At 37.2% G+C, this 27,408-nt stretch overlaps 1 protein-coding gene and 1 pseudogene across 2 annotated transcripts in view; one reads left to right on the forward strand and one right to left on the reverse strand.

The window, feature by feature from the left end:
* The window catches only part of PHKA1 (phosphorylase kinase regulatory subunit alpha 1), a 274,019-nt gene that overhangs the window by 94,945 nt on the left and 151,666 nt on the right, over window positions 1-27,408 (reverse strand). For both annotated transcript variants that reach the window (XM_075538855.1, XM_075538854.1), the window contains 2 exons: window positions 24,479-24,588; window positions 18,103-18,247 (listed from right to left, as the gene is read on the reverse strand). In XM_075538855.1, coding sequence (XP_075394970.1) covers window positions 18,103-18,247; window positions 24,479-24,588 — 255 coding nt within the window. The remainder of the gene's footprint in view (window positions 1-18,102; window positions 18,248-24,478; window positions 24,589-27,408) is intronic.
* On the forward strand, window positions 24,807-25,143 carry LOC142434848 (cytochrome b-c1 complex subunit 7 pseudogene; annotated as a pseudogene).

Below are 27,408 nucleotides of genomic sequence, written 5' to 3' on the forward strand. Positions count from 1 at the left end.
TTGATACATCCCCTGACCATGGTGAGGGAGGTGAATAGGCTTGCTATCAGACAGAATATCATAAACACAATCATGGCAGATGTAATTAGGTTAAAATGTGATAACTGATCATTTGATCTCCCCTTTGACCCATTTAAAATTTGTTCTAGGTTTTAATACTCCATATTTTTTCATGATGGGGTTCCCCCCCTCTTTGGTTTATTTTGTTAGGGTTGTTGGTCTTTTAAAAAAATTTTGGTATGTTTTCCAGTATATGAAATCAGGGATGGGTGAAGCTATAGAGACAGTAACTGGTGGGGGAGATTGGAGGGAAATAGGGAACTAAATATGAATACAAGTGGGAGGAAAATGTTCTGGAACTGATTATGGTAATGATTGAATTACTTTGTCTGATACAAGTAAACTATGGAAGTATATGATATAAAACCATGTGGCAATAAAACCATATTTAAAAAAATTAAAATGTGCATACATTGTTCCTTGACATATCATCCATCTAGGTCTATATTCATATCTTTAACACTTTTCTGATGAATTATTCCCAATCAACTTACACATCAAAATAACAGCTTTAGCATTCTCAAGTGACACAATTATATTCCTTTTAAATATTCTTTGGGTTTGGAGAACAAACAGAGGCTTGAAGGGGTAAAATAAGGGTTGTAGGGTGGATTTGGATAAGCCCTCCTAATGAAATTCTTTCAGGACAGCACTAAGTATGAGCAGGTGTATTGTCATGATAGGAAATAAATATCCTGACCCAAATTTCCTAATCCTTTTCTCACAAATTCAGTTATCAGTTTTCATAAAATATCCTCATAATAAGCTCCCATGATCATCCTGTGTTCTTTGAGTAAATCCATCAAAATTACCTTTGTAATTAAAAAAAAGTCTTTAAAACCTTCTGAGCTGACTTATCTGCCTTGATCTTAACTGGTCCAGCAGATCCCCTCAGAAGGCAGGTTTGATTGGACATTTTTAAGGCGCCCTGAGACTAAGACATGTATATTGCTTGGATAACTTTTCTGCAGCCAAGTACTGATCACAGAAACATGTTTAAACATGTTCTATTTGAAATAAACTTGTATATATATGACCTAGAATCTTACTAGCAATACTCTTTTACTTACCCTGTGTTTATATATATGTGTGTACAGAAATATTCTGTAACATCTATAAATATTCGTGGCGTAGTCCCATTTGCTTTTCAACACTTGTTAAGCTTGCGTGTCTATCTAGGTATGTACTCATAGATTGTGATTATTACTGTTACATAACATTATGTATGTAATATTTTTTACACTTGATGCCTTTAATTCTATGTTCATCCCAGTATTCCCCTTTTCCTTCATCATTTGGTGTTTACCTCCTCCTGATATGTTACAAAAAGCTGATAAATTGGAAGACAGCTATTTGGTCAAATGACTGGAAGAGATTCATATGTCTTCCTATTCCGAAGACCCAACAGAATGCTAAAATTATAGAACAATATCAACATCACAGTCAAATAAAATTTTGTTGAAGAATATCCAACAGTGGTTGCAGCAGTACAGGGTGCTTCCAGAGGTTCAAGCCAGACTCAGAAGAGGACATTGACAGGGTGCTTCCAGAGATTCAAGCCAGACTCAGAAGAGGACATTGATCAAGGGCTATCACTTCAAATGTCAAATAGATCTTTGCTGAAAGCAGAGAATACCATGAAAATGCTTACTTGTGTTTTCTTAGTTATGCAAAGACATTTGACTTTGTGGCTCATAACAAACTATGCATAACTTGAGACGAAAGGGAATCCCTGAATGCTACATGTGCTCATGCGGAGCCTATGTACATGGACCAAGAGGCACTGGTGGAAACAGTCCAAGAGAATCCTGCATGGCTTAAAATCAGGAAAGGTGTGCCTCAGGGTTCTAGTCTCTCACCACATTCATTCAATCTGTATCCTGAGCAAACAATCAAAGAAGCTGGATTATATTAAGAAGAATACAGCAGGTTTAGGGGAATCTTATTAACAACCTACAATAATATGCAGACGATCCAACACTGCTTGCTGAAGTGGGGAGAGTTTGAAGTACTTGCTAATGAAGATCAGGGATTACAGCCTTCAGATGGATGATAACTCATTGGAAAGGAGACCAAAATCCTCATAACTACCCCAGTAGGCAACATTATGAAAAACAAAGAAAAAAAAAGTGAAGTTGTCCAGAATTTTGTCTTGCTTGTATCCATAATAAATGCTCATGGAAGCAGCAGTCAAGAGATCAAATGATACGTTTCAATGGGTAAATCAGCAGCCCAAGACCTGTTTAAAATCTTGAAAAGTAAGGATGTTACTTTGAGGACTAAGGTGCACCTGATTCAAGCCATGGTATTTTCAATCGTCTTTTTTTTTTGGGGGGGGGGTGTGTATTTTCAGTCCATGGTATTTTCAGTACTCTTTGCCAGCACCATTCTTCCTCAGTTTTCCTTAGTGAAATCAATCTGTTTTGGAAGAAGCACAGCTAGAATGCTCCTAGTGGCATTCACGTATTTTGGACATGTTGTCAGGAGAGGACATCCTGCTTGGTAAAGTAGAGGGGCAGTGAGAGAGAGGAAGGCCCTCAACAAGATGGACGGACACAGTGGCTAACAATGGGCTCAGGCATAGGAACAATTGTGAGATAGAGCAGGACTCTGAAGTGTTTACTTCTGTTTTTTATTTAGTCACCATGGATTGGAATTGACGGCATGGCACCTAACAATAACAACAGGTAGGTTAAAATGTAACACCTTATTATCTCTCCCTTTTGATTATTTAAACTTTTGTTCTGGTTTTTATTATTTTCTATTTATTTCGAGGTTTTCCTCTGTTTTATTTTGTTATAGTTATTGTTTTCCCCCTTTTTTGTTTTCATATGTTTTTCTCTATATAAAACTTAGGATAGGTAAATCTATAGAGACAGTAATTGGACTAACAAACAGTTTCTTGGAGTAATGGCAGAGGAGGTTGGGGAGGAGTGGGGAGTTAATAATAAAAGAATGAAGAAAATATTCTAAAGTGAACATTACAATGATTGCACAGCTTTTTAAATATGTTTAAACTATTGAATTGTATGAGTTATATCTCAAAATTGTTAAGATTGAAAAACATGATGTACCAATATTGTAACAAGTGTATACAGTGTGCAGGGGGCTGTATAGGAGGAGAGCCTGCATATGAGAAATCTCAGTCCTTTGGGCACAGTTTTTCTGCTAACCTAGAACTGCTCTATTTAAAAATTCAATTGGCATAACTGTCTGAGTCTATTTGTGTGTTCTTTATTCTGTTCCATTTATAAATGTGTCTCCCCTCCAATAATACCAGAGTCTTGACTACTGTAGCTATAGATCCAGTCTATAAATTGTTTAGACCGATTCTTTTCAATTAAATCTTTTATAAACCTTTGTTATTCTAGTTCATTTATCTCTCCATACAAAGGATTAAATAGCCATGTCTCTATCTAAAACACAAAAAAGAACAATTTTTATTTGGATTTTGCTCTCAATTAACTATAAATTACCTTGGGGAGAGTTTCCATTTTACTATATAAAGCCTTCCAATATATGAATTAAAGCATGTAATTTCTGTTTATTTAGGCCTTCAATTCCTTTCATCAGCATTTCCCATGTTTTCAGCATATTTTAAAATATATATACTTCAGTGTTTTGTTTGAACAACTATAAATTGTATTTAGTTGTAACTTTTTATTTCCATGTGTTCATTGCTAGAACATAAAATACAATTTGCTTTTGTTAATCTTGTATGCTGTGGTCTTGGGAAAATCACTCATTAGTACTAGGATTTGTGTGTGTGTGTGTGTGTGTGTGTGTGTGTGTTTTCTTTGGCATTTTCTCTGTAGATTACCATGTCATCTGTAAATAGGGACAATTTACTTTCTTCCTCTTTGATGTATAGATATATCCTTTTCTTAGCTAGGACTTTGTAGTAGTTAGATGATTTTATGTCAACTTGAAGGTGGATGAAAATGTAGGGGTGGAATCCAACAGGCCAATCAAGTGATGTCTCTTTGGGGATGTAGCCTTCTTATAAGCTGGGGAAACTGGAACCTCTCTCTCCCTCCTTTTCGCACTCTTTATACCCCTATGCCTTCCTGCTTTCTCGGATTTCGCTGCTGACCCTGAAAGCTATTTCTACCATGACCCTGCCATGTTTCCAGTGTTTCCACCAACTTTGGCTCCATGTGACTCTTGCACCCATCAGCCTGTGATCTTCCTGCTTCCTGGATCACCATTCTGCATCACTGGCATGTACCTATGAGTCTGAAAATGGACTCATGTACTTATGAGTCTGAAAATGGACTAGCACTGGACTTGCGGGCTTGAATTAGACCAGACTGCGATGCCTTCATGATATATAATTATTTCTTGATATAAAGCTCATTGTTATACATAGATGAGTGTCAATGGATTTGGTTATTTAGACAACAACCTAGCCTAATACAGACTTCTAAAAATAGGTTGAATAAGAATGGTAAGAGCAGATATCATTGATTTGTTACTGATCTTAAGGGGAAAGCATTCTGTTTTTCATCATTAAGTATCATGTTAGATGTAGGCTTTTTAAAGATGTTTTCATGAACTTGAGGAAGTGCACTATTGCTAGTGTTCTGAAAGTTTTATTATAAATTGGTATTGAATTAAAAAATTTTTAATGTCTGCATAAATTCATGATTATATGATTTACTGCCTTAGCTTGATTTATTTTTTTATTGGGAGTTAATACATATATCATATCATTCAACCACACCAAGCAGTGTGGTACAATTGCTGCCACAATCAGTTTCCAAACATTCCTTTCCTTCCTGGACTCCTTAACATTGTCTCTCTTTCACCTCCACCTAGCCACCACCACTATAATTCTCCCTCCCCTGCCCGCCCAAACCCTTGCTAGCCTTAAAGGTTCATCAATCCTTGGTTTCATATACCAAAAAATATATAACACAAATTTAAGAGGGTGACCTCAAATTACATAACACATCTGAGATAAAGCCCAATATGAAAAAAAAGACAATGTTGAAAACCAGATCAGGTCCAGCATGCATCAGAGCAGGGGATCAACTGACAATGTTTTAACCATTCAATTCAAGTTTATCCCTTTGATCTTCTGTACTCATCTCTCTAATGCACTCTGTTTAGTAACCACCTTCCTCCCATCCCTCTATTATGGCTAGAGGAAGATCGACGGAGGCTTATTTCCTATGTAGTTTCCATAAATGTATCTTGGGCTCCCAAACCAGATTCTCACAATGTAGACGCTAATACTATTCCCTCCTTTGACTTCAGATTATATGACTTATAATCCTTCAGTGACTGATGTTGGTGTGCTTCTTCCATGTGGACTTAGGTGACATCTCACTTAGATGGTTGCTTATTTGGAGACATACTTTCAAGACCCTAGACGCTATCTTATAAGCAGGCACCATCTAATTTCTTTACCACATTTTGTATTTTGTTTAACTTGGTTATGTGGTATAATATACTTATTTAATTTTTAAAACATTGAACTAACCTTCCATACCTGTAATAAATACTACTTGTTTGTGGTATATAAATATTTTTCTACAGTGTTGGATTTTATTTGCTAATATTTTGTTGAGAATTTTGCGTCTAAATTAATCAGAAATATTGTTCTCTAATTTTCTTTTTGTTTTTTATGTTATCTTTGTCTGGCTTGGTATAAGGGAATATTATATCTAGGCTAAAAGTAAACGATATCTGAAATATGTTTACCTGTGTTTTATTGACTATACAAGGGGATACTGAATGTTTTAAAACCAGAAAAATCAGGGTTGTATCCTTTTACTATACTTATTCAATGTAAATACTGAGCAAATAATCAGAGAAGCTGGGATATATGAAGAAGAATGTGGCATCAGGTTTGGAGAAAGGCTTATTCTGAACTTGTGACATGCAAATGATACAATATTGCTTGTTAAAAGCAAGGAGGACTTGAAGCACTTGCTGTTGAAGATTAAAGGGCACAGCCTTAATTATGAATTGCAGAGCAATGTCAAGTAAACAAAAGTCTTCATAAGTGTATTAACAGATAACATCTTGATAAATAGAAAATATTGATTTGTCAAGGATTTCATTGTACTTGGATATTATCAACACCCAGGCAGGCAGCAGGCAAGGAATCAAATGATGCATGCATTCACCAAATCTGCTGCATAAGACAAATTTTACGTGTTCAAAAGCAAAGATGTCATTTTGATGACTAAGATGTATCAGACTCACTTCATGATATTCCCAATGCCAATATGCATGTAAAAGCTGATCAATCAATGAATAAGGAAGAGAGCAGAAGAACTGATACATCTGAATTACCGTGTCGGTGAAGAATATTGACTCTACCACAGACTGACTGCTTGAAGGTACAGCAAGTCTGTCTTGGAAGACAGACAACCAAATGCTTCTTCGAAGTGAGTTTGAAGGAACTGAATCTCACTTATTTTGCACATATTATTACATGACATCAGTCCTGGAAGACATCATATTGGCAAAATAAAGAATCAGGGGAAAAAGGAAGACCCTCCAAGAGATGCGCTTCCACCATTTTTACAACAGCGGGATTAAACATGCAGTGAGGATGAGGGTGGCCCAGGCTAGTCAGCATTTCATTCTGTTGTACATCGGGTGGCTATGGGTCAGCATCTACTCCATACCACTTATTAACAATGATACTGGACTGAAAAATGTTCCCACCTTTTCTATTTTCTAGAAAAGGTATGCAGAATTGTTCTCAATTCTTCTTTAAAGATTTGGTAAATGTCTCTAGTGAAACAACCTGGGCTTAGAGTGTTATTTTCAGGAGTTTTAAAATCACAAATTCAGGTTCTTAAATAATTAATGGGCTATTCAAAATATCCATTCCATATTGAATGAGTTCTGATGGTTTTTGCTTTTTGAGGAGTTGGTCTACTTAATCTAAGTTGTCAAATTTGTGTGTACAATTGTTTGCAGAATTCTTTTTTTATCCTTTTGAGATCTGTAGGTTCCGTGGTGACATCTCCTGTTACATTATTGATATTGGCTATTTGTATCTTCATTCTTTTTTCTTTGTCAGTCTTGTAGACGTGTGCCACAATTATTGATGTTTCCAAAGAAACAAGTTTTTGATTCATTGATTTTCTTTATTGTTTTCTCTTTTCAATCTCATTGGCACCTATTCTGATGTGTTATTATTCTTTTTCATCTGATGCCTTGGGTTTCTTTTGTTCTTCTTCATACAGTTTCTTAAAAGGGAACTTAGGGTACAGATGTGAAACTTGTTCACTTCTCTAAGTAAGCATTTAGAGCTAAAAGTTTCTCTCTCAGCACTGCTTTAACTAAATCTGAAGTTTGAATATACTGTATTTTCATTCCATCCAGTGAATTAAATATTGTTTTCTAAAGCATTCCTCTTTGACTCATAGATTGTTTAGGAGTTATTTAATTTCCAAATATGCGTACATTTTTCCTGTTATCTTTGTTATTAGTTTCTAGCTTGATCATATTATGATCAGAGAATAATCAGTGAAATTTCAAATCTTTTCAATTTGATAAGGTTTGTTTTATAGCACAGGATATGGCTGTCATTGTTAGGTGCCACCAAGTCAGTTCCAACCCAAAGTGACCCTATGTACAAGAATGAAACATTGCTAGGTCCTGCACCATCCCCACAATCATTCCCCTGCATGAGTCCAGAGTTGCAGCCACGGTGCCAGTTCATCTCCTGAGGCCTTGCTCTTTTTGCCTGCCCCTCCAGACTACTGAACATGATGCCCTCCTCTAGGGACCAGTTTCTCCTGACCACATTTCCAAAGTAGTGACATAAAATCTTGCCATCCTTCCCTCTAAGAAGTACTCTGGTTGCACTTCTTCCAAGAAATATTGGTTTGTCCTTTTAGCAACCCGTAGAACTTTCAAGATTATTTTCCAGCACCACAATTCAAATACATCCCTTCTTCTATCTTCCTTATTCATTGTCCAACTTTCACATGCATATGAGGCGATTGAAAATACCATGGCTTGGGTCAGGCACACCTTAGTCCTCAAAGTAATATCCTTGCGTTTCCATACTATAAAGAGGTTTTGTGTATCAGATTTACCTAATGCAACATGTCCTTTGATCTCGTGATTGCAGTTTCCATGAGTAATGATTATGGAGACAAATAAGACAAATCCCTTGACAAGTTCAGTCTTTTGTCCATTGTGAGGATGTTGGTCTTCTTGACAGTTAGTTGTAATCCATACTGAAGGAAGCCATCCTTGATCTTCATCAGCAACTGCTTCAAGTCCTTCTCACTTTCAGTAAGCAAGGTTGTGTTAGTTGCACATTGCAGGTTAATAAGTCTTCCTCCAATCCTAATGACACATTCTTCATATAAGCCAGCTTCTCAGATTATCTGCTCATCATATAGATTGAATAAATATGCTGAGAGGCGTAACAACCCAGACACACACCTTTCTTTATTTTAAACCCTGTAGTATGCCTTTGTTCTGTTCAAAAAATTGCCTCTTGATCCATGTACAAGTTTCTCATGAACACAAAGAAATATTCTGGCATTCGCATTCTTCTCCAGCTTATACATCATTTGTTATGATCCATACAGTATAATGCCGTAGCATAGCTAATAAAGCACAAGTAGACATCTTTCTGGTATTCTCTGCTTTGAACCATGATCCATCTGATGTCAGCAACAAAATCCCTTGTTTCATGTTCTCTTCTGAATCTGGCCTGAAGCTCTGGCAGTTCACTGTTAATGTACTGCTGCAATTATTGCTGGATGATCTTCAGCAAAATTTTATTTGCATGTTATATCAATATTGTTGTTCTATAGATTGAACATTCTTTTGGGTCACCTTTTTTTGGAATGGGTACAAATATGTATCTCTTCCATTCAGGTGGCCAAGTAGCTGTCTTTCAAATTTCCTGGCAAAGACAAGTGCTTCCAATGCTCCCTCAGCTTGTTGAGACATTTCAATTGGTATTCCATCAATTCTCAGAGCTTTGTTTTAGGAATACTTTCGGTGCAGCTTGAACTTCTTCCTATAGCACCATTGGTTCTAGTTTATGTGCTACCACCTGAAACGGTGGAATGCCGAGTAGTTCTTTTTGGTACAGTGACTCTTTATACTTTCCATATTCTTTGAGTGTTTCCTGTATCATTCAACATTTTGCCGATAGGCTTTCAATATTTCAACTGAGGTTTGATTTTTTTCCCCTACAGTTCATTCTGTTTAAAATATACTGAGCATGGTATATTTTAGTAAATGGCACTTAAAAATAGTATGTACTCTGCTTTTGTTGGATGAAATTTTCTATATCTGTTTTTTATCCAACATTTTAAATTTCAGTATAATTGACACTCATTAAATCATATCAAGAGTTAGACATTCATTACCACAAACAATTTTAGCATATTTTCTTCTGTGTTGTACTTATTATTTGTGTAATTATTATTTTTTCTATGCCCCCACTATTTGTGTAATTATTACTATTTTTAACTCTGGCAAAATATACACATTAAAACATTCTTCAACTCAACACTTTCTACATGTATATTTCAGTACCATTGATTGTACTCAGTTATCCAACCATTATTGATATCCTTTTCCAAATTATTCCAGCACCATAACATAAACTCAATGCCCACTAAGCATAAACTCTTCCCTCTTTGCCCAGGGTAGCCATTGGTCAGCTTTGGATTCTTTTTAGTAGTTTCTTGATATAAAAATACGCTTCCATTGTTAAATTACCTTTTAAAAGAGTTTTATATACATCATCACAATCAGTCCTAGTGCTCCCTCCTAGCCTCCTGCATTCATTGTTTGCTTCCCTAGTCCCTTCACCCTCCCCACCCCAGTCTTTGATAGACCCTTGCATCGGTTATTGTCTCTATCCACTCCTGCTGTGTTTCATAAAGTCGGAATCCTAATATAATAAAAAACAAAAGTAAAATGAAGCAAAAAGAAGATGGTAATAAAATAAGAATATAAAGATAATAATAAAAGTAAAGTGTAAGAAGAAAAGACCAACAACAATATTTTATAAGCCAGAGAAGATGTTTCTGTCGTGGATCAAGGGAGAAATATTTAAGCCTAGAGCAAATTTATGTTGGATCAAGAGAGAGGTCGCCTGCTCAAGTCTCATATTATACTGTAGTTTGATCCACTGTAAGCAAGTTTACAATAATCTCTACCTGATAGTAAAGCTGTTTGCGTCCCTTGCCTGTGGACAGAGGATGTTTGTTAGAGACTTAATCGGCCTAGAAACTTTGCTGATGGATTTTGGGCTCCCACTGTCGTCCAAAGCCTTCTACAAATTGGTTGTTCACAATTTAAGCTCTGATACTTTGCCCTTTGTCCTATTTGGATTTTGTTATTGTCATCTTTGGATCACACAGGCTGGTGTGCTTCTTCTGTGTGCACTTAAATGGCTGCTTGTTTGAATAAGAGTCGTTAAGACACCAGACACTATTCCCCTTGCAAGCTGAGCACCATCTGATTTCTTCAACACACTTACTGTACCCTTATCTTCAGTGGTCTCTTCATGATGCCAAGTATTAAGCAGGGACATATTATAAGAACTAACTGTTCTTCGATTGGGGCTAGAATTAAGTGGGATCTCTGAATCTATCTGGTTGTTTGTGGGGGTATAAACAATTCTAATTACTATGGTGATCATATTATGACAAAAATAAAAATCAACAAGAGTAACAACCATAGAAAATAAAAACAGACAGACAGAAACAGAAAGGGAGGGGAAAAACCCAAAGAAAGAAAACAATGTCAACCCTCCAGCTGGGGTATAAGGTTACCTTGCTAACATCAATAATTCATCCAATGTTATAGAGTCTAAAGTACTGTTGAGATGAGTCGTTTAATCAAGTATAGTCCAACTATGAGCTGCACACCATGTGATATTGCTTTGCAGAGATTGATTTCTTAACTGATTAAGCTCTGTTTACATTGACCAGGGAGGTTGGTGCTAGGGGAAAACTTCCTGTAAAATTTCTGACAAGGGAAGACCCTTGCCTATCAGATTAATACCTAACACAGTAATGCTAGGAGAACATCAAGGTACTCAAAATATGGTGGATCTGGGTCTCCTTTCATTAGATGCCCACTAAGCCAGGGGTCCCATCCAAGGTCCTAAGACCATACTTTCCACAGTCTTGGGGTGACCCTTCTTTGCTTCCTCTCCCATCAGAGAATTTCAGCCCTAAATCCAAGGGTTGCATGTAGTTTTGAAGTATGGCTCAGTTAGATTACTTTGGTTGATGGTCCTGTTGTGTTCTATATTATTACTCATTCTCAGTCTAATTATTCTACCATATTTTACAAGAAGGATATTAAAGTTTACAACTTCAATTGTGAATCCCTCTATTTCAACTTTCAATTCAATGCATATTTGCTTTACATAATCTGCAGCTTTTTTGTTACTGTTATTATCATTGCTGTTGTAAAGTCAGTTTTTTGTAGGCATTATATATGTTACTTATTTTTCTTATTTACTCTGCTAAACTCTATTTTTTAATTACTGTACTTAGACTATTGACATATACTATAATTGTTGATATGTTAAGGTTTAAGTCTGCCATTATATCTTTTGTTTGAGGTTTGTTTCCACTGTTCTGCATTTCTCTATATTCTTCCTCAAGTAGGTGCATTACTTGTTTCTTTTTATAATTACATTTTGTTTATCTATTGTTTTTAATCATATCTTCTTGTATAGATTTTAAATGGCTTTTGTCAGCATTACATTCCGGAGCCCCAGTGCTACAACAATAAGCACTCTGTGCTATCTGAAAGGCTGGCACTTTGAAACTAACCTGAAGCCTCATAGGAACTTAAACATTACACTCTTCTCCCCTAAAGAATATCCTATGGAGCACTTATACTTTGTCGCATGGCATTACCATGAGTAGGAATGAATTCAATGGCACAGGATATCAGCACCAAGTACTATATTACATATGCCTAACTTCTCACTGTGTACTGGTGTCAACATTGTACCAATTCAGATGAAGTATAGAAAAGTTGCCTTATGTTTAGTCTACTTTATTGTAAAGATTTCTTCCATATATTTTGAGAATGATATCCAACAATGTTATGATGTTTGCTACAACCATAAAGAGTAATTTGGAAAACGCACATAGAAAAAGTCTACGGTTTTACTCTTTTCATTGTTCTTTCTTCTATCCTGATGTTACAAGATTTCTTCATTTATTATTTCTTTTCCATTTCAAGAACTTCATCTAGCCATTCTTTGAAGGCAAATATGAAGCATAAAATTATTTTAGATTTTTGTCATGGAAGAATCTTTCCCCCTCCCTGTGAGCCTGAAATCTCTGCTCAATGGATACAGTATTTTTTGTTTACTATTTCCTTGCACACAGGAACAATGTTGTGGCACCTCCTTCTGGCTTCCAGAGTTTCTGACAAGACATTTAAATTTTCATAACTTTTCTTTAACGGGTAGTATCTCTCTGGTTGGTTTAGAGATACCCCCTCCTCCCCCTCACATACCCTTAATATTCAGGAATTTGGTTATGATGGTTGTTGGAATAGATTTTGGGGGTTAATTAGAGGTTGCTCAATTTTTTAAAAAAATCATTTTATTGGGGGCTTTTACAGCTCTTATCATAATCCATCCATCCATTCATTGTGTCAAACACATTTGTACAATTTTTGCCATCATCATTTTCAAAACATTATCATTCTACTTGAGCCCTTGGTATTAGCTCATTTCACGTCCTCTCCCACCAGTCCTCCTTTATGAACCCTTGATATTTTATATATTTTTTTCATGTCTTACACCAACCGCTGTTTACCTTCACCTACTTTTCTGTTGTCCATTCCCCTGGGAGGGGGTTTTAAGTAGATCATTGTGATCGGTTTCCCCTTTCTCCCCCCACCTTCCCCTTCCCCTCCTGGGATCACTACTCTCATTACTGGTCCTGAAGTGTTTATCTGTCCTGGATTCTCTGTGTTGCAAGAGCATATCTGTAAGGTAGAATTGGGGTCATGATAGTGTGTGTGGGGGGGGAGGATGCATTAATGAACTAGAGGAAAGTTGTATGTTTCATTGGTGCTATACTGCACCCTGACTGGCTTGTCAGGGTGACGAGCTTTCCTTGTGACCCTTCTGTAAGGGGTTGTCCAATTGTGTACGGATGGGCTTTACATCTCCACTCCACACTCCCCCTCATTCACATCGATATGATATTTTGTTCTGGGTCTTTGATGCCTGATACCTGATCCCATCGACACCTCATTATCACACAGGCTGTTATGCTTCTTCCATGTGGGCTTTGTTGCTTCTCAGCTAGATGGCCACCAGTCTATCTTTAAGCCTTTCAGACCTCAGACGCTATATATTTTAATAGCGAGGTACCATCAGCTTTCTTCACCACATTTGCCTATGTACCCATTTTGTCTTTAGCGATTGTGTCAGGGAAGGTGAGCATCAGAGAATGCCAGATTTTTAGAACAAAGAGTTCTTGCATTGGAGGATTACTTGAGTGGAGGCCCACTGTCTGTCTGCTGCCTTAATACTTAACAAATAAATATATGTACATAGCTCTATTTCCCTATTTTTATATATAAGTATATTTACAGATGTACATGCCTGTATTTAGACCTCTATAAATGGCCTCTGCCTCCTAGTTCTTTCCTCTATTTCCTTTTACTTTCCTCTTGTCCCCTATCATGTTCAGTACTCATTTGGGTTTCAATAATTCCTCTCTGCTACATTGCTTGTGATCAAACCCCACCAGGCATCCTACGCCCTCCTCGCCATAGATTTTAGATCACTTGTTGTTCCCTTGTCCCTGGGTTTGTTGATACCCCTCCTCCTTTCCTTTGCCTCCCCATCCCCCTTGTCCCCAGGGAACTGTCAGCCCATTGTTTTCTCCTCCATATTTTAACTCCACCTATCTTACCTAGATAGACATGCAGAGATAATAATAAGCACAAAAGCAAGACAAAGCAAAACAAAACAAATCAACAACAACAACAAAAGAAAAGTCTATAAATAGTTCCAGGTCTGTTTGTTGATCTTTAGGAGTGTTTTCTGATTGAGTCTGATGGGTTGCCATGCCCTGTCCCCAAAGTCTGCTTTTGGTATTCCTTGGAGACTTCATTGCTTCACTCCCCTTGCTGCTCTGTTGCATGCCACGGTGTGGTGGGGTCAGATCAGGCACAATTCCCATACTGTGTCTCTAGTGTTGTCCCCCGTAGTGCTATGGGTCATTGAGGGATGTCATGTCTCATGGTGAGGCTGGCCCTATGGTCCTCTCTGTGCATTGGCTGTTCCATTTCTCAACTTCTTGAATCTGCAGGTTTGTGTGGTTTGACAACTTTTCAACCATTATTTGTTGGGATATTTTTCTAGCCATTTACTCTTTCTCCTCTCCTAGTCTCCTATACCATTACTGTTTGGTTATTTATTAGTTTCACAGGTATCTTAAGATTTATTCCAGGGAGGAGATGAGCCAGTCAGAGTGCAATGTAGCAACGATGAAAAATACAACTTTCCTCTAGTTCCTAAATGCTTCCTCCCCACCCACTATCATGATCCAGATTCTCCCTTGCAAGTCTGGCTAGACCAGAGGATGTACACTGGTACAGATAGGAACTGGAAACACAGGGACTCCAGGACAGATGATCCCTTCAGGACCAGTGGTGTGAGTGGCGATCCTGGGAGTTTGGAGGGAGGGTGGGTTGGAAAGGGGGAACCGATTACAAGGATCTACATGTGACCTCCTCCCTGGGGGACGGACAACAGAAAAGTGGGTGAAGGGAGACGTCGGACAGGGCAAGATATGACAAAATAATAATTTATAAATTATCAAGGGCTCATGAGGGAGGGGGGACCAAGGAGGGAGGGGAATAAATGAGGAGCTGATGCCAGGGGCTTAAGTGGAGAGCAAATGTTTTGAGAATGATGAGGGCAATGAATGCACAAATATACTTTATACAATTGATGTATGTATGATTGTGATAAGAGTTGTATGAGCCCCTAATGAAATGATTCAAAAGAAAAAAAGAATTATTCTTATTTTTAAATCAATTTTTACTCTCTATTGTTCAGATTGGGTAATCTCTATTTCATATTTTTAAGTTTGCTCTGTCATCTTCATTCTGCTGTTGAATCTAACTAGTTATTGTATTTTTTAGTTCTAAAATTTTCATTTCTTATTTATATCTTTTATTTGTTTGCTGAAACTTTCTATAATTTTTATGTGGTTCAAGTATGATTGTAATTTCTCATTGAAGTATTTTTTATGATGGATTCATTAAAGTCAGATAATTCCCACATCTTTGTCATCTTGCTGTTGGCATCTGTTAATTGTCCCTTCTCATAGATGATGAACACAAAATCTACAGGAACGCAATGGCTGGTGACTACCAATAAAACCCAAAGAAACCAAAAGTTGATTCCAACTCATAGTGACCCTATAGGATTGGGTAGAACTACCCCTGTGGGTTTCTGAGACTGCAACTCTTTATGGGAATAGAAAGCTTCCCAAGGAGCAGCTGGTAGTTTCCAATTGCTGGCCTTGGGCTTATCAATTCAACATGTAACCACTGTGATATTATAATTAATCCAAGGTCAGCAGGTCAGGCCTGTAGATGCAGAGGTGAATTAATTGAAGGTCAGCAGGTCAGAGTTGTAGCTGCAGAAGTAGATAGAACCAATTTTTCCAGGCCAGATGATCGGCCACTGATGATTCCCAGGATAAGCAGGCAATATGGCTGGCCATTGGTGCAAGTTCAAAGACTTGGAGGTGGTTGAGTCAGATGCAGAAGATAGGCACAGCAAAAGAACAATCATTCACTCATACTGGAAGCAAGACAATCAATTGCATCAGAGGTGTGACTTGAGTAAGGATGTTGTGTTTCACCCTAATCATATCCCATTATGAAGCTGTGCTTACATTGTATTAGGTCAAGTCATGGGGGATTGCTCGGTGTTAACTACCAAGCCACTGAGCATCCTGGCCCAGTCAAGTTGATACAAAATCTTAACTACAACATAATATTTGGGGTACAGTATTATATGTATACTCACAAACACAAAATTCTTATTTAGCAAATCAATTTTTTTGGTAAAATGGATCTGTGACATTCTGATACAGGTATGTTATAGTTGCCCAGTTGCCCACTATGAATATACCTTAATTTTATCATATTGCTTTTGTAGTTGGGATTTTCATAAACTTTTTTTATAGTATACATTTCACAGACATTATTCAGGAGATAAAAGTTCACAAATATTAGATTATCTAGATTATCTTGGTATACTATACTTTTATCACTATGAAATATGATTTTGATCTCACTCCTTTTCTCCCTGAGCTCAACTAGTTTTGATATTAATATTGCAACCACTTTCTTTTTGTGAGCATTTACATATGTTTGCATAATAATTTATTTTCCATCTTTCCAAACAATTTTATTTTAAGAATATCTTTGTGAATAACATTTCACTGGATCTTGTGCTTTTACATATTCTAGAAATATCTATCTTTAATATAAGAATTTAAAGAATTCATATTTTATTGCATTAACTGATGTTTTTCCTCATTTCACTAGCATAAAATTTTGGCTGGCAAAACATGTTTGTTAGTTATGTTGACTTTGGAAACTGACTGATTTGAGGCCTATCTCTGTCACTCACTAGCTTTGGGACTCTGAACAAATCAGCTTCCTCCTTATAAAATGTGTCTATTAATAGTAACTAGCTGAATGGGCTTCTTATAGATATTTTAAAATAATGCACTGAAAGTTCTGGTTTTGAAAAAGTACTCAATGAATGCTGTAGTTATTACTGCCATGGTGGCTGTTATTTTGTCATGTGTTCACATCTCAAGTATCAAACTGCATGATTTAAATGTAGATCTTTCGCTTTCGTCTACTTTCTAAGCGGTGGTTGTACATCTCATAGTTACGATTATTGTGTTGTCGAGTAGATTCCAATTCATAATGATGCTATGTGTGACAGAACAGAACACCATCTGATCCTGTACCATTCTCACAATGATTCTTGCATTTCAGCTCATTGTTGCAGCCACAGAGTCAATCCATCTTGTTGAGGGTCTTCCTCTGTGTCTCTGCCTGTCTACTTTACCAACTATTAGATATTTAAAATTTAATCTCCTTGTCACCACAAGTTTAACACGTTCCTTTAAAAATGGCACCTTCTCCTAGACTTTTTCTGCATTTACTAATGGCAACACCTAGTCTCTGTCTTGAATTTATCCTCATTCATTCCTCATAATTAAGCTAGTCAATATCTGACTTAGATGTTATTTAAAATGATTCTCATATCCTTGTTTAATTTCATTTTTTCCACCACCGATTCATTGTATCATCTCATATCCTTATACCAATATTAGTGTCCTTAGCATAAGTCTCTCTTTCGTATGGTGCATATTATCATCACACCAATAGCCCCTAAACATCACTTTCATCACATCCTTGTTTAAAAACTTTTGAAGATTTTAACCTTCTGGAAAAACCTTTATGTATAAGACGTCAAGGAGTCCTTCCAAAAAGGGAAAGATAAACAAAAAAAACCCCTTTCCACTGCCAAATTTTACTGATTCAGATGAGTAGGCCTTAGATGAAGACTAACATTCTAAAATCTTGATGTTCCACTATAGTAAATATGACAAAGAATGTTGCATTACTGTCTCATCAAGGAATTACATGACTAAAGTTTCACAAACTGACCTTGAAAATAAATACTAAAGTAGTTCCCAAGAAAGTTACTGAGCTACAATTTTTGAATCACAGAACTCTGAAATATTCTTGTATATTCATTTATTTGATACATATTTTTGTCTGCCTTTTTCTTCTAAAATATAAACTTTACAACAGCAGAAATCTCACCTTCTTTCTTGATCCTTTTATTTTTAGTGATTAAAAAAGTGCCTGGTACAAAATATGAACTAATAAAAAATATTGAAAGAATAAATGATAAGAAGTAGCTCTCCATTGACCATAAGAATTTGAAGCGCTAAACTTGTTTTACTTAAAAAATGCATTTGTGTTTTTGCCTCACACAGCACTTACCAAGCATGGTGTGTGAGATAGGAAAGGTGATGGTAGGCTGCCCCGTCATCCTCCACCGGCTGCAAATGTAGGAGAGGTCTGTCCTAAGCATTTCCACGATCATCTGGTTGTCCAGAGCCAAGTAGAATTGTTGCTGGTCTATAAACTGTAAAAAGGAAATATAGCAACTCTGATTAAAGCATTCCCCTAACTATAAAATTATATTTTAAATTGTCACATATTCTCAGGGTCATGCATGATATCATAGAGACAATACACTCCAATTTAAAATCTAATACTTCCCATTGTATCCAGTAGTTAATTGGTACTTATAGAATCAGTTTTGTATATTCATGGGTCCCATGTGTATGGACTTAACCAACCATGGGTTTAAAATATTTGGAGGGAGCAATTAAATAGTCAAAGAACCAAAACAAAAAGGGAGCATAAAGTGATATTTATATAGCATTTATATTGCATGAGGGGGCTTCAAAAAGTTCTTGGGTAAAAATCCATGATTTTTAAGTTAGATTTTTCATGGATCTCTTTGAAGCCCCTCTGTGGTGGTTACACAATTTCATGTCAACTTGATAAAAGAATGAAGGGGTGGAGTCTAGTCTGTCAATCAGGTCACAGCCTGGTGATGCCTTCTTGTGGGCGTGGCCTTTTCATGAGGATTCTGGGACTTCCTCTCTTCCTCCCTGGAGGCAGGACACACTCTCTCTGCTACACATTCCTGCTGACAATCCACATGGAGCCACACTGATGGCAGCCAGAACCCTGGAGATGAGTCCACTGCCATTAGATCCACAGGACTTTCCACCCACCGGCCTGTGATCTCCCTGCATTTGGCATCATTGCACGTGCTGCGTGAGCCTGGAGAGGAAGGAATTCATGGGCTAATATAGGACCTATGGGCTAATGTAGAACTTATTGACTTGATATGGATTAGGCTGGGGTGTTTTGTTGATGCATAATTACTTGATATAAAATTCTCTCTTGTACATATATATGTGTCAATGAATTTGTTTCTCTAGTCTACCAAGACTAACACATATTAGATAGTATAAGTAATCTAGCAATGATTTAAAGTGTATTGGAGGATACGCGTAGGTGACATGAAAACACAATGTCATTTTATACAAAGGACTTTGGCATCCATGGATTTTGGTATCAATGGGAGTTCTGGAATAAATCCCTGCAGATAATGAGGAATGACTGTAATACTAAGTCATTTTTACAATGAGCTACAGCTTACAAAACATTTTCAAGTACATAATTTCATTTATGTTTATAACAACCCAGTGAGGGCATTTCCTCACTTAGTAGGTGAAAACTAAGGCTGAGAGAAAGTACATGGACTAGCAAACTCAAATAGCAGAGTAAGGAATGGCAATACATGTTCCTTTGATATACCTCAATTGTATTATTTCACATATGAGATGACAAAAGTTTCCAGAAAAGACTTTCTCCATCCCCACATATACATATAATGTGGTATAATATTGTACTGTGTTCAAAAAAGCCAAAATACAACCTTGAGCATACAATCTAAATATAAGAGACCATTTCAAGGACAGAAATAATTCACTGAATTTTTTTAGGTTGAGGATCTATAGGATTTGGAAGAGGGTTCTATCCCTGTATATATTTTTTCCCTTTCTTTCTTTTAATTTTTAAATTGCTAATTAAGTGTGTGTGGGAAGAATACTAGATGTATTAATGGCATCAAGGACACCACGAGTGAAGAAAAAAGGTAGTTAAAAAGGCAGAAAAACAAAATGCATCACTGAAGAGTCTCTGAAACTTGTTCTTGAGTGTAGATTAGCTAAATTGAAGGGAAGAAAAAGAGCTGTGTAGAAGATTTCAAAGAGTTGCTCAAGAAGACAAAGTAAATCCTGAATTGATTTGTATCCAGCCCAAAGTAAGTGTCAATTTGAATAAGCCACGATTCTCAGTGGTTTGGCAGTTATTGGATGATTCCCCATGTAATGAAGCTGAAGAAAATGAAAACAAATCCACGCGAGCCAAAATATGACCTTGAGTCTATCCCATCTGAATTTTGAGAACATCTCAAGAACCGACTTGCTATAATGAAAACTAATGACCGAAGGTCTCAGGCAGATGGCCTGGTGACACTTCTGGAAGATCCATCAGGATGGCCACCCAAGGAGAACCCCAAGTCCATTTAAAATTTGTACTGGTGATAGTGGCACTGTAAAAAATGACATGTGTGAAATGTCCTGTGACTGGTGAATTTAAGAAGTATTTAACCACCTTAGGCAATGAGGTCTAGCCCCTTGTGTTCCATTCTAACAGAGGACCGATTAAATTCAACATGTGGGATACGGCTGGTCAAGAAAAAATTGGAGACCTGAGAGATGGCTATTCTACCCAAGCCAATTATAATGTTGGACATAACCACAAGAGCTACAAGACTGTGCCTAATTGGCATAGGGATGTGGTTCAAAAATGTGAAAACATACCTATTGTGCTGTGTGGCAACAAAGGAAGGTTAAGGCAAACTCCATGGTCTTCCACTGAAAGAAGAACCTTCAGTACTGTAACACTTTTGTCAAAAGTAACTACCACTTTGAACAGATCTTCTTTTGGTTTGTTAGAAAAGTATTCGGAGATCCGGACTTGCATTTTGTTGTCAGGCCTGCTCTTGCTTCACCAGAGGTTGTTAGGGACCCAGCTTTGGCAGCACAATATGAGCATGATTCAGAGGTTGCGCAGAACACTGCTCTCCTGGATGAGGAAGATGGCCTCTGAGGGAAGGAAGCTGGAGCCCAGAAGTCTAGTTTTATAGGCAACTGTCCTGTGATGTCAGTGGTGCAGCGTGTTTGCCTCTCTTAGTATAGAATTCAATCGAACATGCTCATCGTTGGGATGCTGAAGGAGATGAATGGGCTTTGGAGTGAGTGGGGCAGTTAAAACCTTTTTGATTTTTTTGGAGCTGTATATCTCGCTGTTTTGAAATGTTCTTTTCCGCTGATACCAAGGGCTCAAGTGGAAAGCAAATGTTTTGAGAATGAGGGCAAGAAATGTGCAAATATGCGTGACACAATGGATGTATACATGTATTGTGATAAGAGTTGTACGAGCGCCCAATACAATGATTTAAAAAGAGAAATGCATTTTTCTTTCTTAAAATTCAAATACAAGACTGCTGTAGTCATATCACAATATTCCGTGTGATGTTTTATTTGTTAACTGTCATTCTCATTCCTTTTTGTTTAGAACCAGAATAAGGGTGTATTTCAAATATCTAACATAGAAATAAAGAAAACTAATTACAGAAGGCCTGAGGAGCTGTGGGAGGACCTCAAGAACATCATACATGAAGTAAAAGGTTATTAAAAAGTCAGGAAACAAAACAGACAGGAAACAAAGAAAAGATCAAAGTGGATGTCACAATAGACTTTGAAACTTGCTCTGAATTGTAAAGTAAATAAAGCACAGGGAAGAAATGATGAAGTCAAAGAGCTGGATAGAAAATTTCAAAGGGCAACTCAAGAAGGCAAAATTTAACATTATAATGAAATGTACAAAGACCTAGAATTAAAAAACCAAAAAATAACATGCTCGGCATATCTGAAACTGAAAGAACTCAAGAAAAATTCAAGCCTCAAGTTGTAATTTTGAAAGATTCTATGGGCAAAATATTGAATGATGTAGGAAGCATCCAAAAGAAGATGGAAGAATGCACAGAGTCACTGTACCACAAAGAACTAGTCAACATTCTACCATTTCAGGAAGAAGCACATGAGCAAAAAACAATGGTGCTGAACGAAGAAGTTCAAGCTGTACTGAAAACATTTGCCAAAAATAAGGCTCCGGGAATTGAAATATTTCACAAAGCTGATAAATCCTTTACTCGTCTTTGCCAGGAAATTTGAAAGACAGTTACTTGGCCAACCGAGTGGAAGAGATCCATATTTTTTACTCATTTCAAAGAAAGGGGACCTAACATAATGATCAAACCATAGAACAATATCACTGATACCACATTCCAGTAAAACGTTGCTGTACAACACCCCACAATGGTTGTAGCAGCACATTAGGTGGGAACTGCCAGAGGTTCAGGCCAGATTCAGAAGAGGATGTGGAACAAGAGATATCATTGCTGATGTCAGATGGATTTTGACTCAAAGCAGAGAATACCAGAAAGATGTTTACTTGTGTTCCATTGATTATTCAAAGATATTAGACTGTGTGGATCATAACCAACTATGAATAGCCTTGGGAAAATCATGAGGCAGGTATGGGAATAGAACAAGGGACTAATGCATGGTTTAAAATTAGGTAAGGTGTGGGTCAGGGTTGTATGCACTCACCATATTTATACAGCCTCTAGGCTGAGCAAATAAGCCAAGAAGGTGACTCATCTGAAGATGAATGTGGCATCAGTAATGGATGAAGGCTAATGAACAACCTATATTATACAAATAACACAAACTTTCCTGCTGAAAGTGAGGAAGACTTGAAGCATTTGATGATAAAGTTCAAGGATAGTAGCCTTCCGTATGGTTTAAAACTAAATGTAAAGAAGGAGAAACTCCTCACAATTGGACCAGTAGGTAACATGATAAATGGATAAAAAGTTGAAGTTGTCAAGGATTTCATCTTGCATGCATCCATAATCAATCAATGCTCACGGAAGCAGCAGTCAAAAGATCAAAAGACAAGGTGCATTAGGCAAATCTGCTGCACAAGATCTCCTAAGAGTACTGAAAGGCGAAGGCGTTGCCTTGAGGACTCTGGTGCACCTTCTTCAAGCCCGGGTGTCTTCAACTGCCTCATCTGCATGGGAAAGTTGGACAATAAATAAAGAAGACTGAAGGAGAATTGACGCATTTCAGTTGTGCTGGAGAAGAATATTGAAAGTACCAAGTACTGCTAAAAGGGCAAACCAATCTGTGTTAGAAGAAGTATGACTAGAGAGCTCCCTAGAAGTAAGGATGGGGAGATTTCATCTTACGTTGTTTGCACATATGGTCAGGAGAGAGCAGTCCCCGGAACGTCATGTTTGGTAAAGTAGAGGGGCAGCAGTAAGGAGGACGGCCCTCAACAACATGGATTGACAATAAGCAACATCACAATAAATGGAAAAATGGTTGAAGTCATGGATTTCATTTTACTTGGATCCACAATCAAGTCCATGGAAATAGCAGTCAAGAGATCAATTGACCTGTGAAGGAACTTCAAAAAGTTTGTGAAAATTTGTCATTTTTGGAATCGCTCATGTATTTCATTTCATAAATCTAAAGAAAACAACTGTTTAATAATGTTATATCGCAAAGCTGTCACACTGATGAGTAAGGTGTGCCTGACCTAAACCAACATATTTTGAATTGCCTCATATGCATGCAAAAGCTGGACAATGAAGGAGGAAGACTGGAGAAGAATTGATGCCCTTGAATTATTGTGTTGACAAAGAATATGGAAATATACCCTGGACTGTCAGAAAACAAACAAATGTGTCTTGCAAGAAGTACAGCCAAAATGTGTCTTAGAAGCAAGGATGATGAAACTTTGCCTCACATACCTTTGTCAGGAGGGAACAGCCAATGGAGAAGGGCATTATCCTTGGTAGAGTCAGCAAAGAAGAGGATGTCCCTCAACGAGACAGACTGACACAGTGGTTGCAACAATAGTCTCAAACACAGAGGGACCTGTAAGGATTGCGCTCATTACCAGGCAGTGTCTTGTTCTGTTGTACATCAATTGCTGTAAGTCAGAACCCACTTGTTGGCACCTACTAACAACCAGGCTTTGGCTAGTAAACACTAGGGTAAGGATGGCTAAAGCATCCTGACATCTTGGGTTTTAAGATGACAATAAAAAAAAAGAGGACCTGATGCAAAGGGCTTAAGTGGAGAGCAAATACTTTTAGAATGATTGGGGCAGGGAATGTGCGGATGTGCTTTATACAATTGATGTATGTATATGTATGGATTGTGATAAGAGTTGTATGAGCCCCTAATAAAATGTTTTTTAAAAAGATGACAATCAAGGATTTCCATGCATGTAAAAAGAACCATCTAACTCAAATCAACAAAAAACATATAACTCCGTAGTTGGGGGGAAATATCTTCTATTTACACAAAGCAAGTCATCTTATTTTTACATTTTAAAAATAGAGAATAATTTTACAAACATTCCAACATTTGTAAAAAGTCCCTAAATAGTGTTTTTGTAACACCCAGGACTTGTCATAGCTCTACCCTGAAAATTCAATTCAGTTCCACTCAACAAATATTTACTGAGTAACTTAACACTTTGTACAAGACCTCTTTAATACTTGTCCCAATTCCAGTACATGCTTTATTTCTGCACTATTTCTATTTTCTTTCCATTTATCTCAGTGAACTTTGCAGTTAATTACACCCACCTGTGGAGTGAAAGTAAAGATAGTTTTTCGAATGTCATATAGTTTTGAAGTTCCAAGGACTCCCATATGTCTGTAGGGTCGTCCACTGAGTTTCATTTTACTGTTGCATCCTACGGCAGAATTGAGAAACAATCAAGGCAATTTTAGTGTATAAATCAAAGTGTAAAACGTCTTTTTGTTTTAGTTCACACTCATTGACTGACTGAACTATGCTCTATGTCTCCAAATCAGTGAACATGTGCTGTGCATGGCCACCATAAGCACTGAGACTTCTATAACTCATTATACTCTTATAAAGAAGCCACACCAGGCTTGCTCTTGGGTCAAAATGGTGATCAGGTCTACCATTGCAGCCCCAAGCCGGTGACTAGATGCCATTATACAAATAGTACTACAATGCCGCGGGGTTCAATAAACTCGGGTTAATGTGAGATGACACAATACACGAGAACAAAAATATCAAAGGAGTCATAAGAATATTTCCTGAAAACCTTAATAGTCATCACATGTTTTGCATTGAGAAAGCCCTGGACCTGTCCATCAGGTAGCAGATCTTACCAAAAGAGCAGTGGACAAAATACGAGGAGAATACAATGTACCTGGAACTGTATCTCAAAGAGGTGATTTGGGAAAGAAAAAAGAGCGGAGGATGGGCAAAGAAATGATCTTATAATTGAAAGCTGTGGTGGAAACTGTGCTCAGAGTATTTTTCTGAAGTTGGTTCAACCTGAATATATAATTTAAAACCGATTCTGGGCTGCAAGTGCATTCCTTTAGATACCTATTGTAATCTATTAAAAGGTCACATCGTCTGGATATTAAAGAAAGTACACATACAATGAATAGTTCTCTGAGTGATACAATTAAATAGCCAATGTGTTTGTACCACATTTCATTAAAGTCCAAAAGCTATACTGAATATGAACCTCATTAAAGTAAGTTGTGCATCAACAACACAGAAAATTCACCTCATATCGCTGCCATTGTGCTTAAAAATGGCAGGAGAGTTTCTCCAATTGCACAGCAAATTCTATTTGATCCGATGAAAACATGTGGACGTTTCTTTGGTCTGACAGGGCATTGGGTGGAACTTTTAACCCTGACAGCCAAATCCACTCAGCAGAGAAACAGGGTGTTTTGTTTTCTTTTTATAACATGGCATTATATACATTTTCCTAAAACTTTTTTCTCCCCACAGTACATCGTGGATATCTTTTTATATCAGTACCGACAGAACTACTGACTTTTCCCTCTCTCTCTTTTAGATAATTTTTTGTAATGTATCAATGGGTGAATGTTTGCCTAATAAGCACACAAACAAAATCAAGACATAGAACATTACTAGCACTATAGTTGCATCTCATGTTCTCTTTCCTAGTTACTAATCTTCCCAATCTCTCAAAATTAACTTACAGTCAGGTTACAATACACAGTAGGGGCTTCTCATTGTTTAGCTTTACATTAACAGATTAATAGAAAATGTACTTTTTAAAATATGTTTTCTTTCATACAGCATTATGTCTATGACATTCACCTATACTCTAATATATAGAATTTATTCATTTTCATTGCTGTAAAAGCATTCCACTGTATGAATGTATCAAAATGTATTTATCCATTCAGCTTTTTGGGGCTATTATAACTAAAGGTCTTATAAATATTATTGTTGTTGGGGGGAGTTTCAAGACCACCCTCAAGTTTTATTACTCACTAGGAAGACTCACAAGACATAATACATAGATCAGGTATCAGGCATCAAAGACTCAGAACAAAAGAATCATATCAATGTGAATGAGGGGGAGTGCGGAGGGGAGACCAAAACCCATATGTAGACAATTGGACATCCCCCAACACAAAGAAGAGATAAGCCAGTCAGGGTACATTATAACACTGATGAAACATACAACTTTCCTCTAGTTTTTAATGCTTCCTCCCACCCACACCCTATCATGACCCCAATTCTACCTTAAAAATCTGAGTAGATTGGAGCATGTTCATGAGTACAGATAAGAGCTGGAAACACAAGAAATCCAGGATAGATAAACACCTCAGGACCAATAATGAAAGTAAAAATACCAGGAGGGGAAGGGGAAGGTGGGAGGAGAAAGGGGGAACAGGTCTCAATGATTTTCTTATAACCCCCTCCCAGGGGGATGGACAACAGAAAGTGGGTGAAGGGAGAGATTGGTCAGTATGAGACATGAAAAAATAATAATAATTTATAAATTATCAAGGGTTCATGAGAGAGAGAGAGGGTGAGAGAGGGAGGGAAAAAATGAGGAGCTGATCCCAAGGGCTCAAGTAAAAAGAAAATGTTTTGAGAATGATGATGGCTACAAATGTACAAATGTGCTTGACACAATGGATATATGTATGGATTGTGATAAGAGTTGTACGAGCCCCCAACAAAATTATTTTAAAACAAGATTTAAGGAAAAAAAGACATAGGACATAGACATAATCAGTGCTAAGATCGATTATACTAAAAGCTTACGAAGCAAAATCAGCAAAGAAAAAGGTAAATGAAACCACGTGCATCAAATTGTGACAGCAGGTATGAAACGTTGTCTATCAAGGAAATTCACCTCAGCTTAAAAATTCAGTCATATAAGATTTCTGGTCTAGCAAATACCAAATTTCCATACCCTCAAAACAATAGACACAGAAACAATGCTTATCACTTTGGAAATGGTGGGGAAACTCTAACAAATCCAAATTCCTAAACACCAACAACCCAGGGTCAACCTGGTAAGCGGGCAATTCGAAGGATAAATATTTCAAGCCTATTAGTTATTTTCTATACCCTTTTTCATTTCTTTCAGGGAACACATGCTGCATTCATGTTGACACCATATCAAATAGTGGTAGTGATGGGTCACAGGGTATGCATATGTCCATTTTTTTAGCAGACTGTGCATGAGAATTGTCCA

The sequence above is a fragment of the Tenrec ecaudatus genome, chromosome X (assembly GCF_050624435.1).
Source record: "Tenrec ecaudatus isolate mTenEca1 chromosome X, mTenEca1.hap1, whole genome shotgun sequence".
Lineage (NCBI taxonomy): Eukaryota > Metazoa > Chordata > Mammalia > Afrosoricida > Tenrecidae > Tenrec > Tenrec ecaudatus.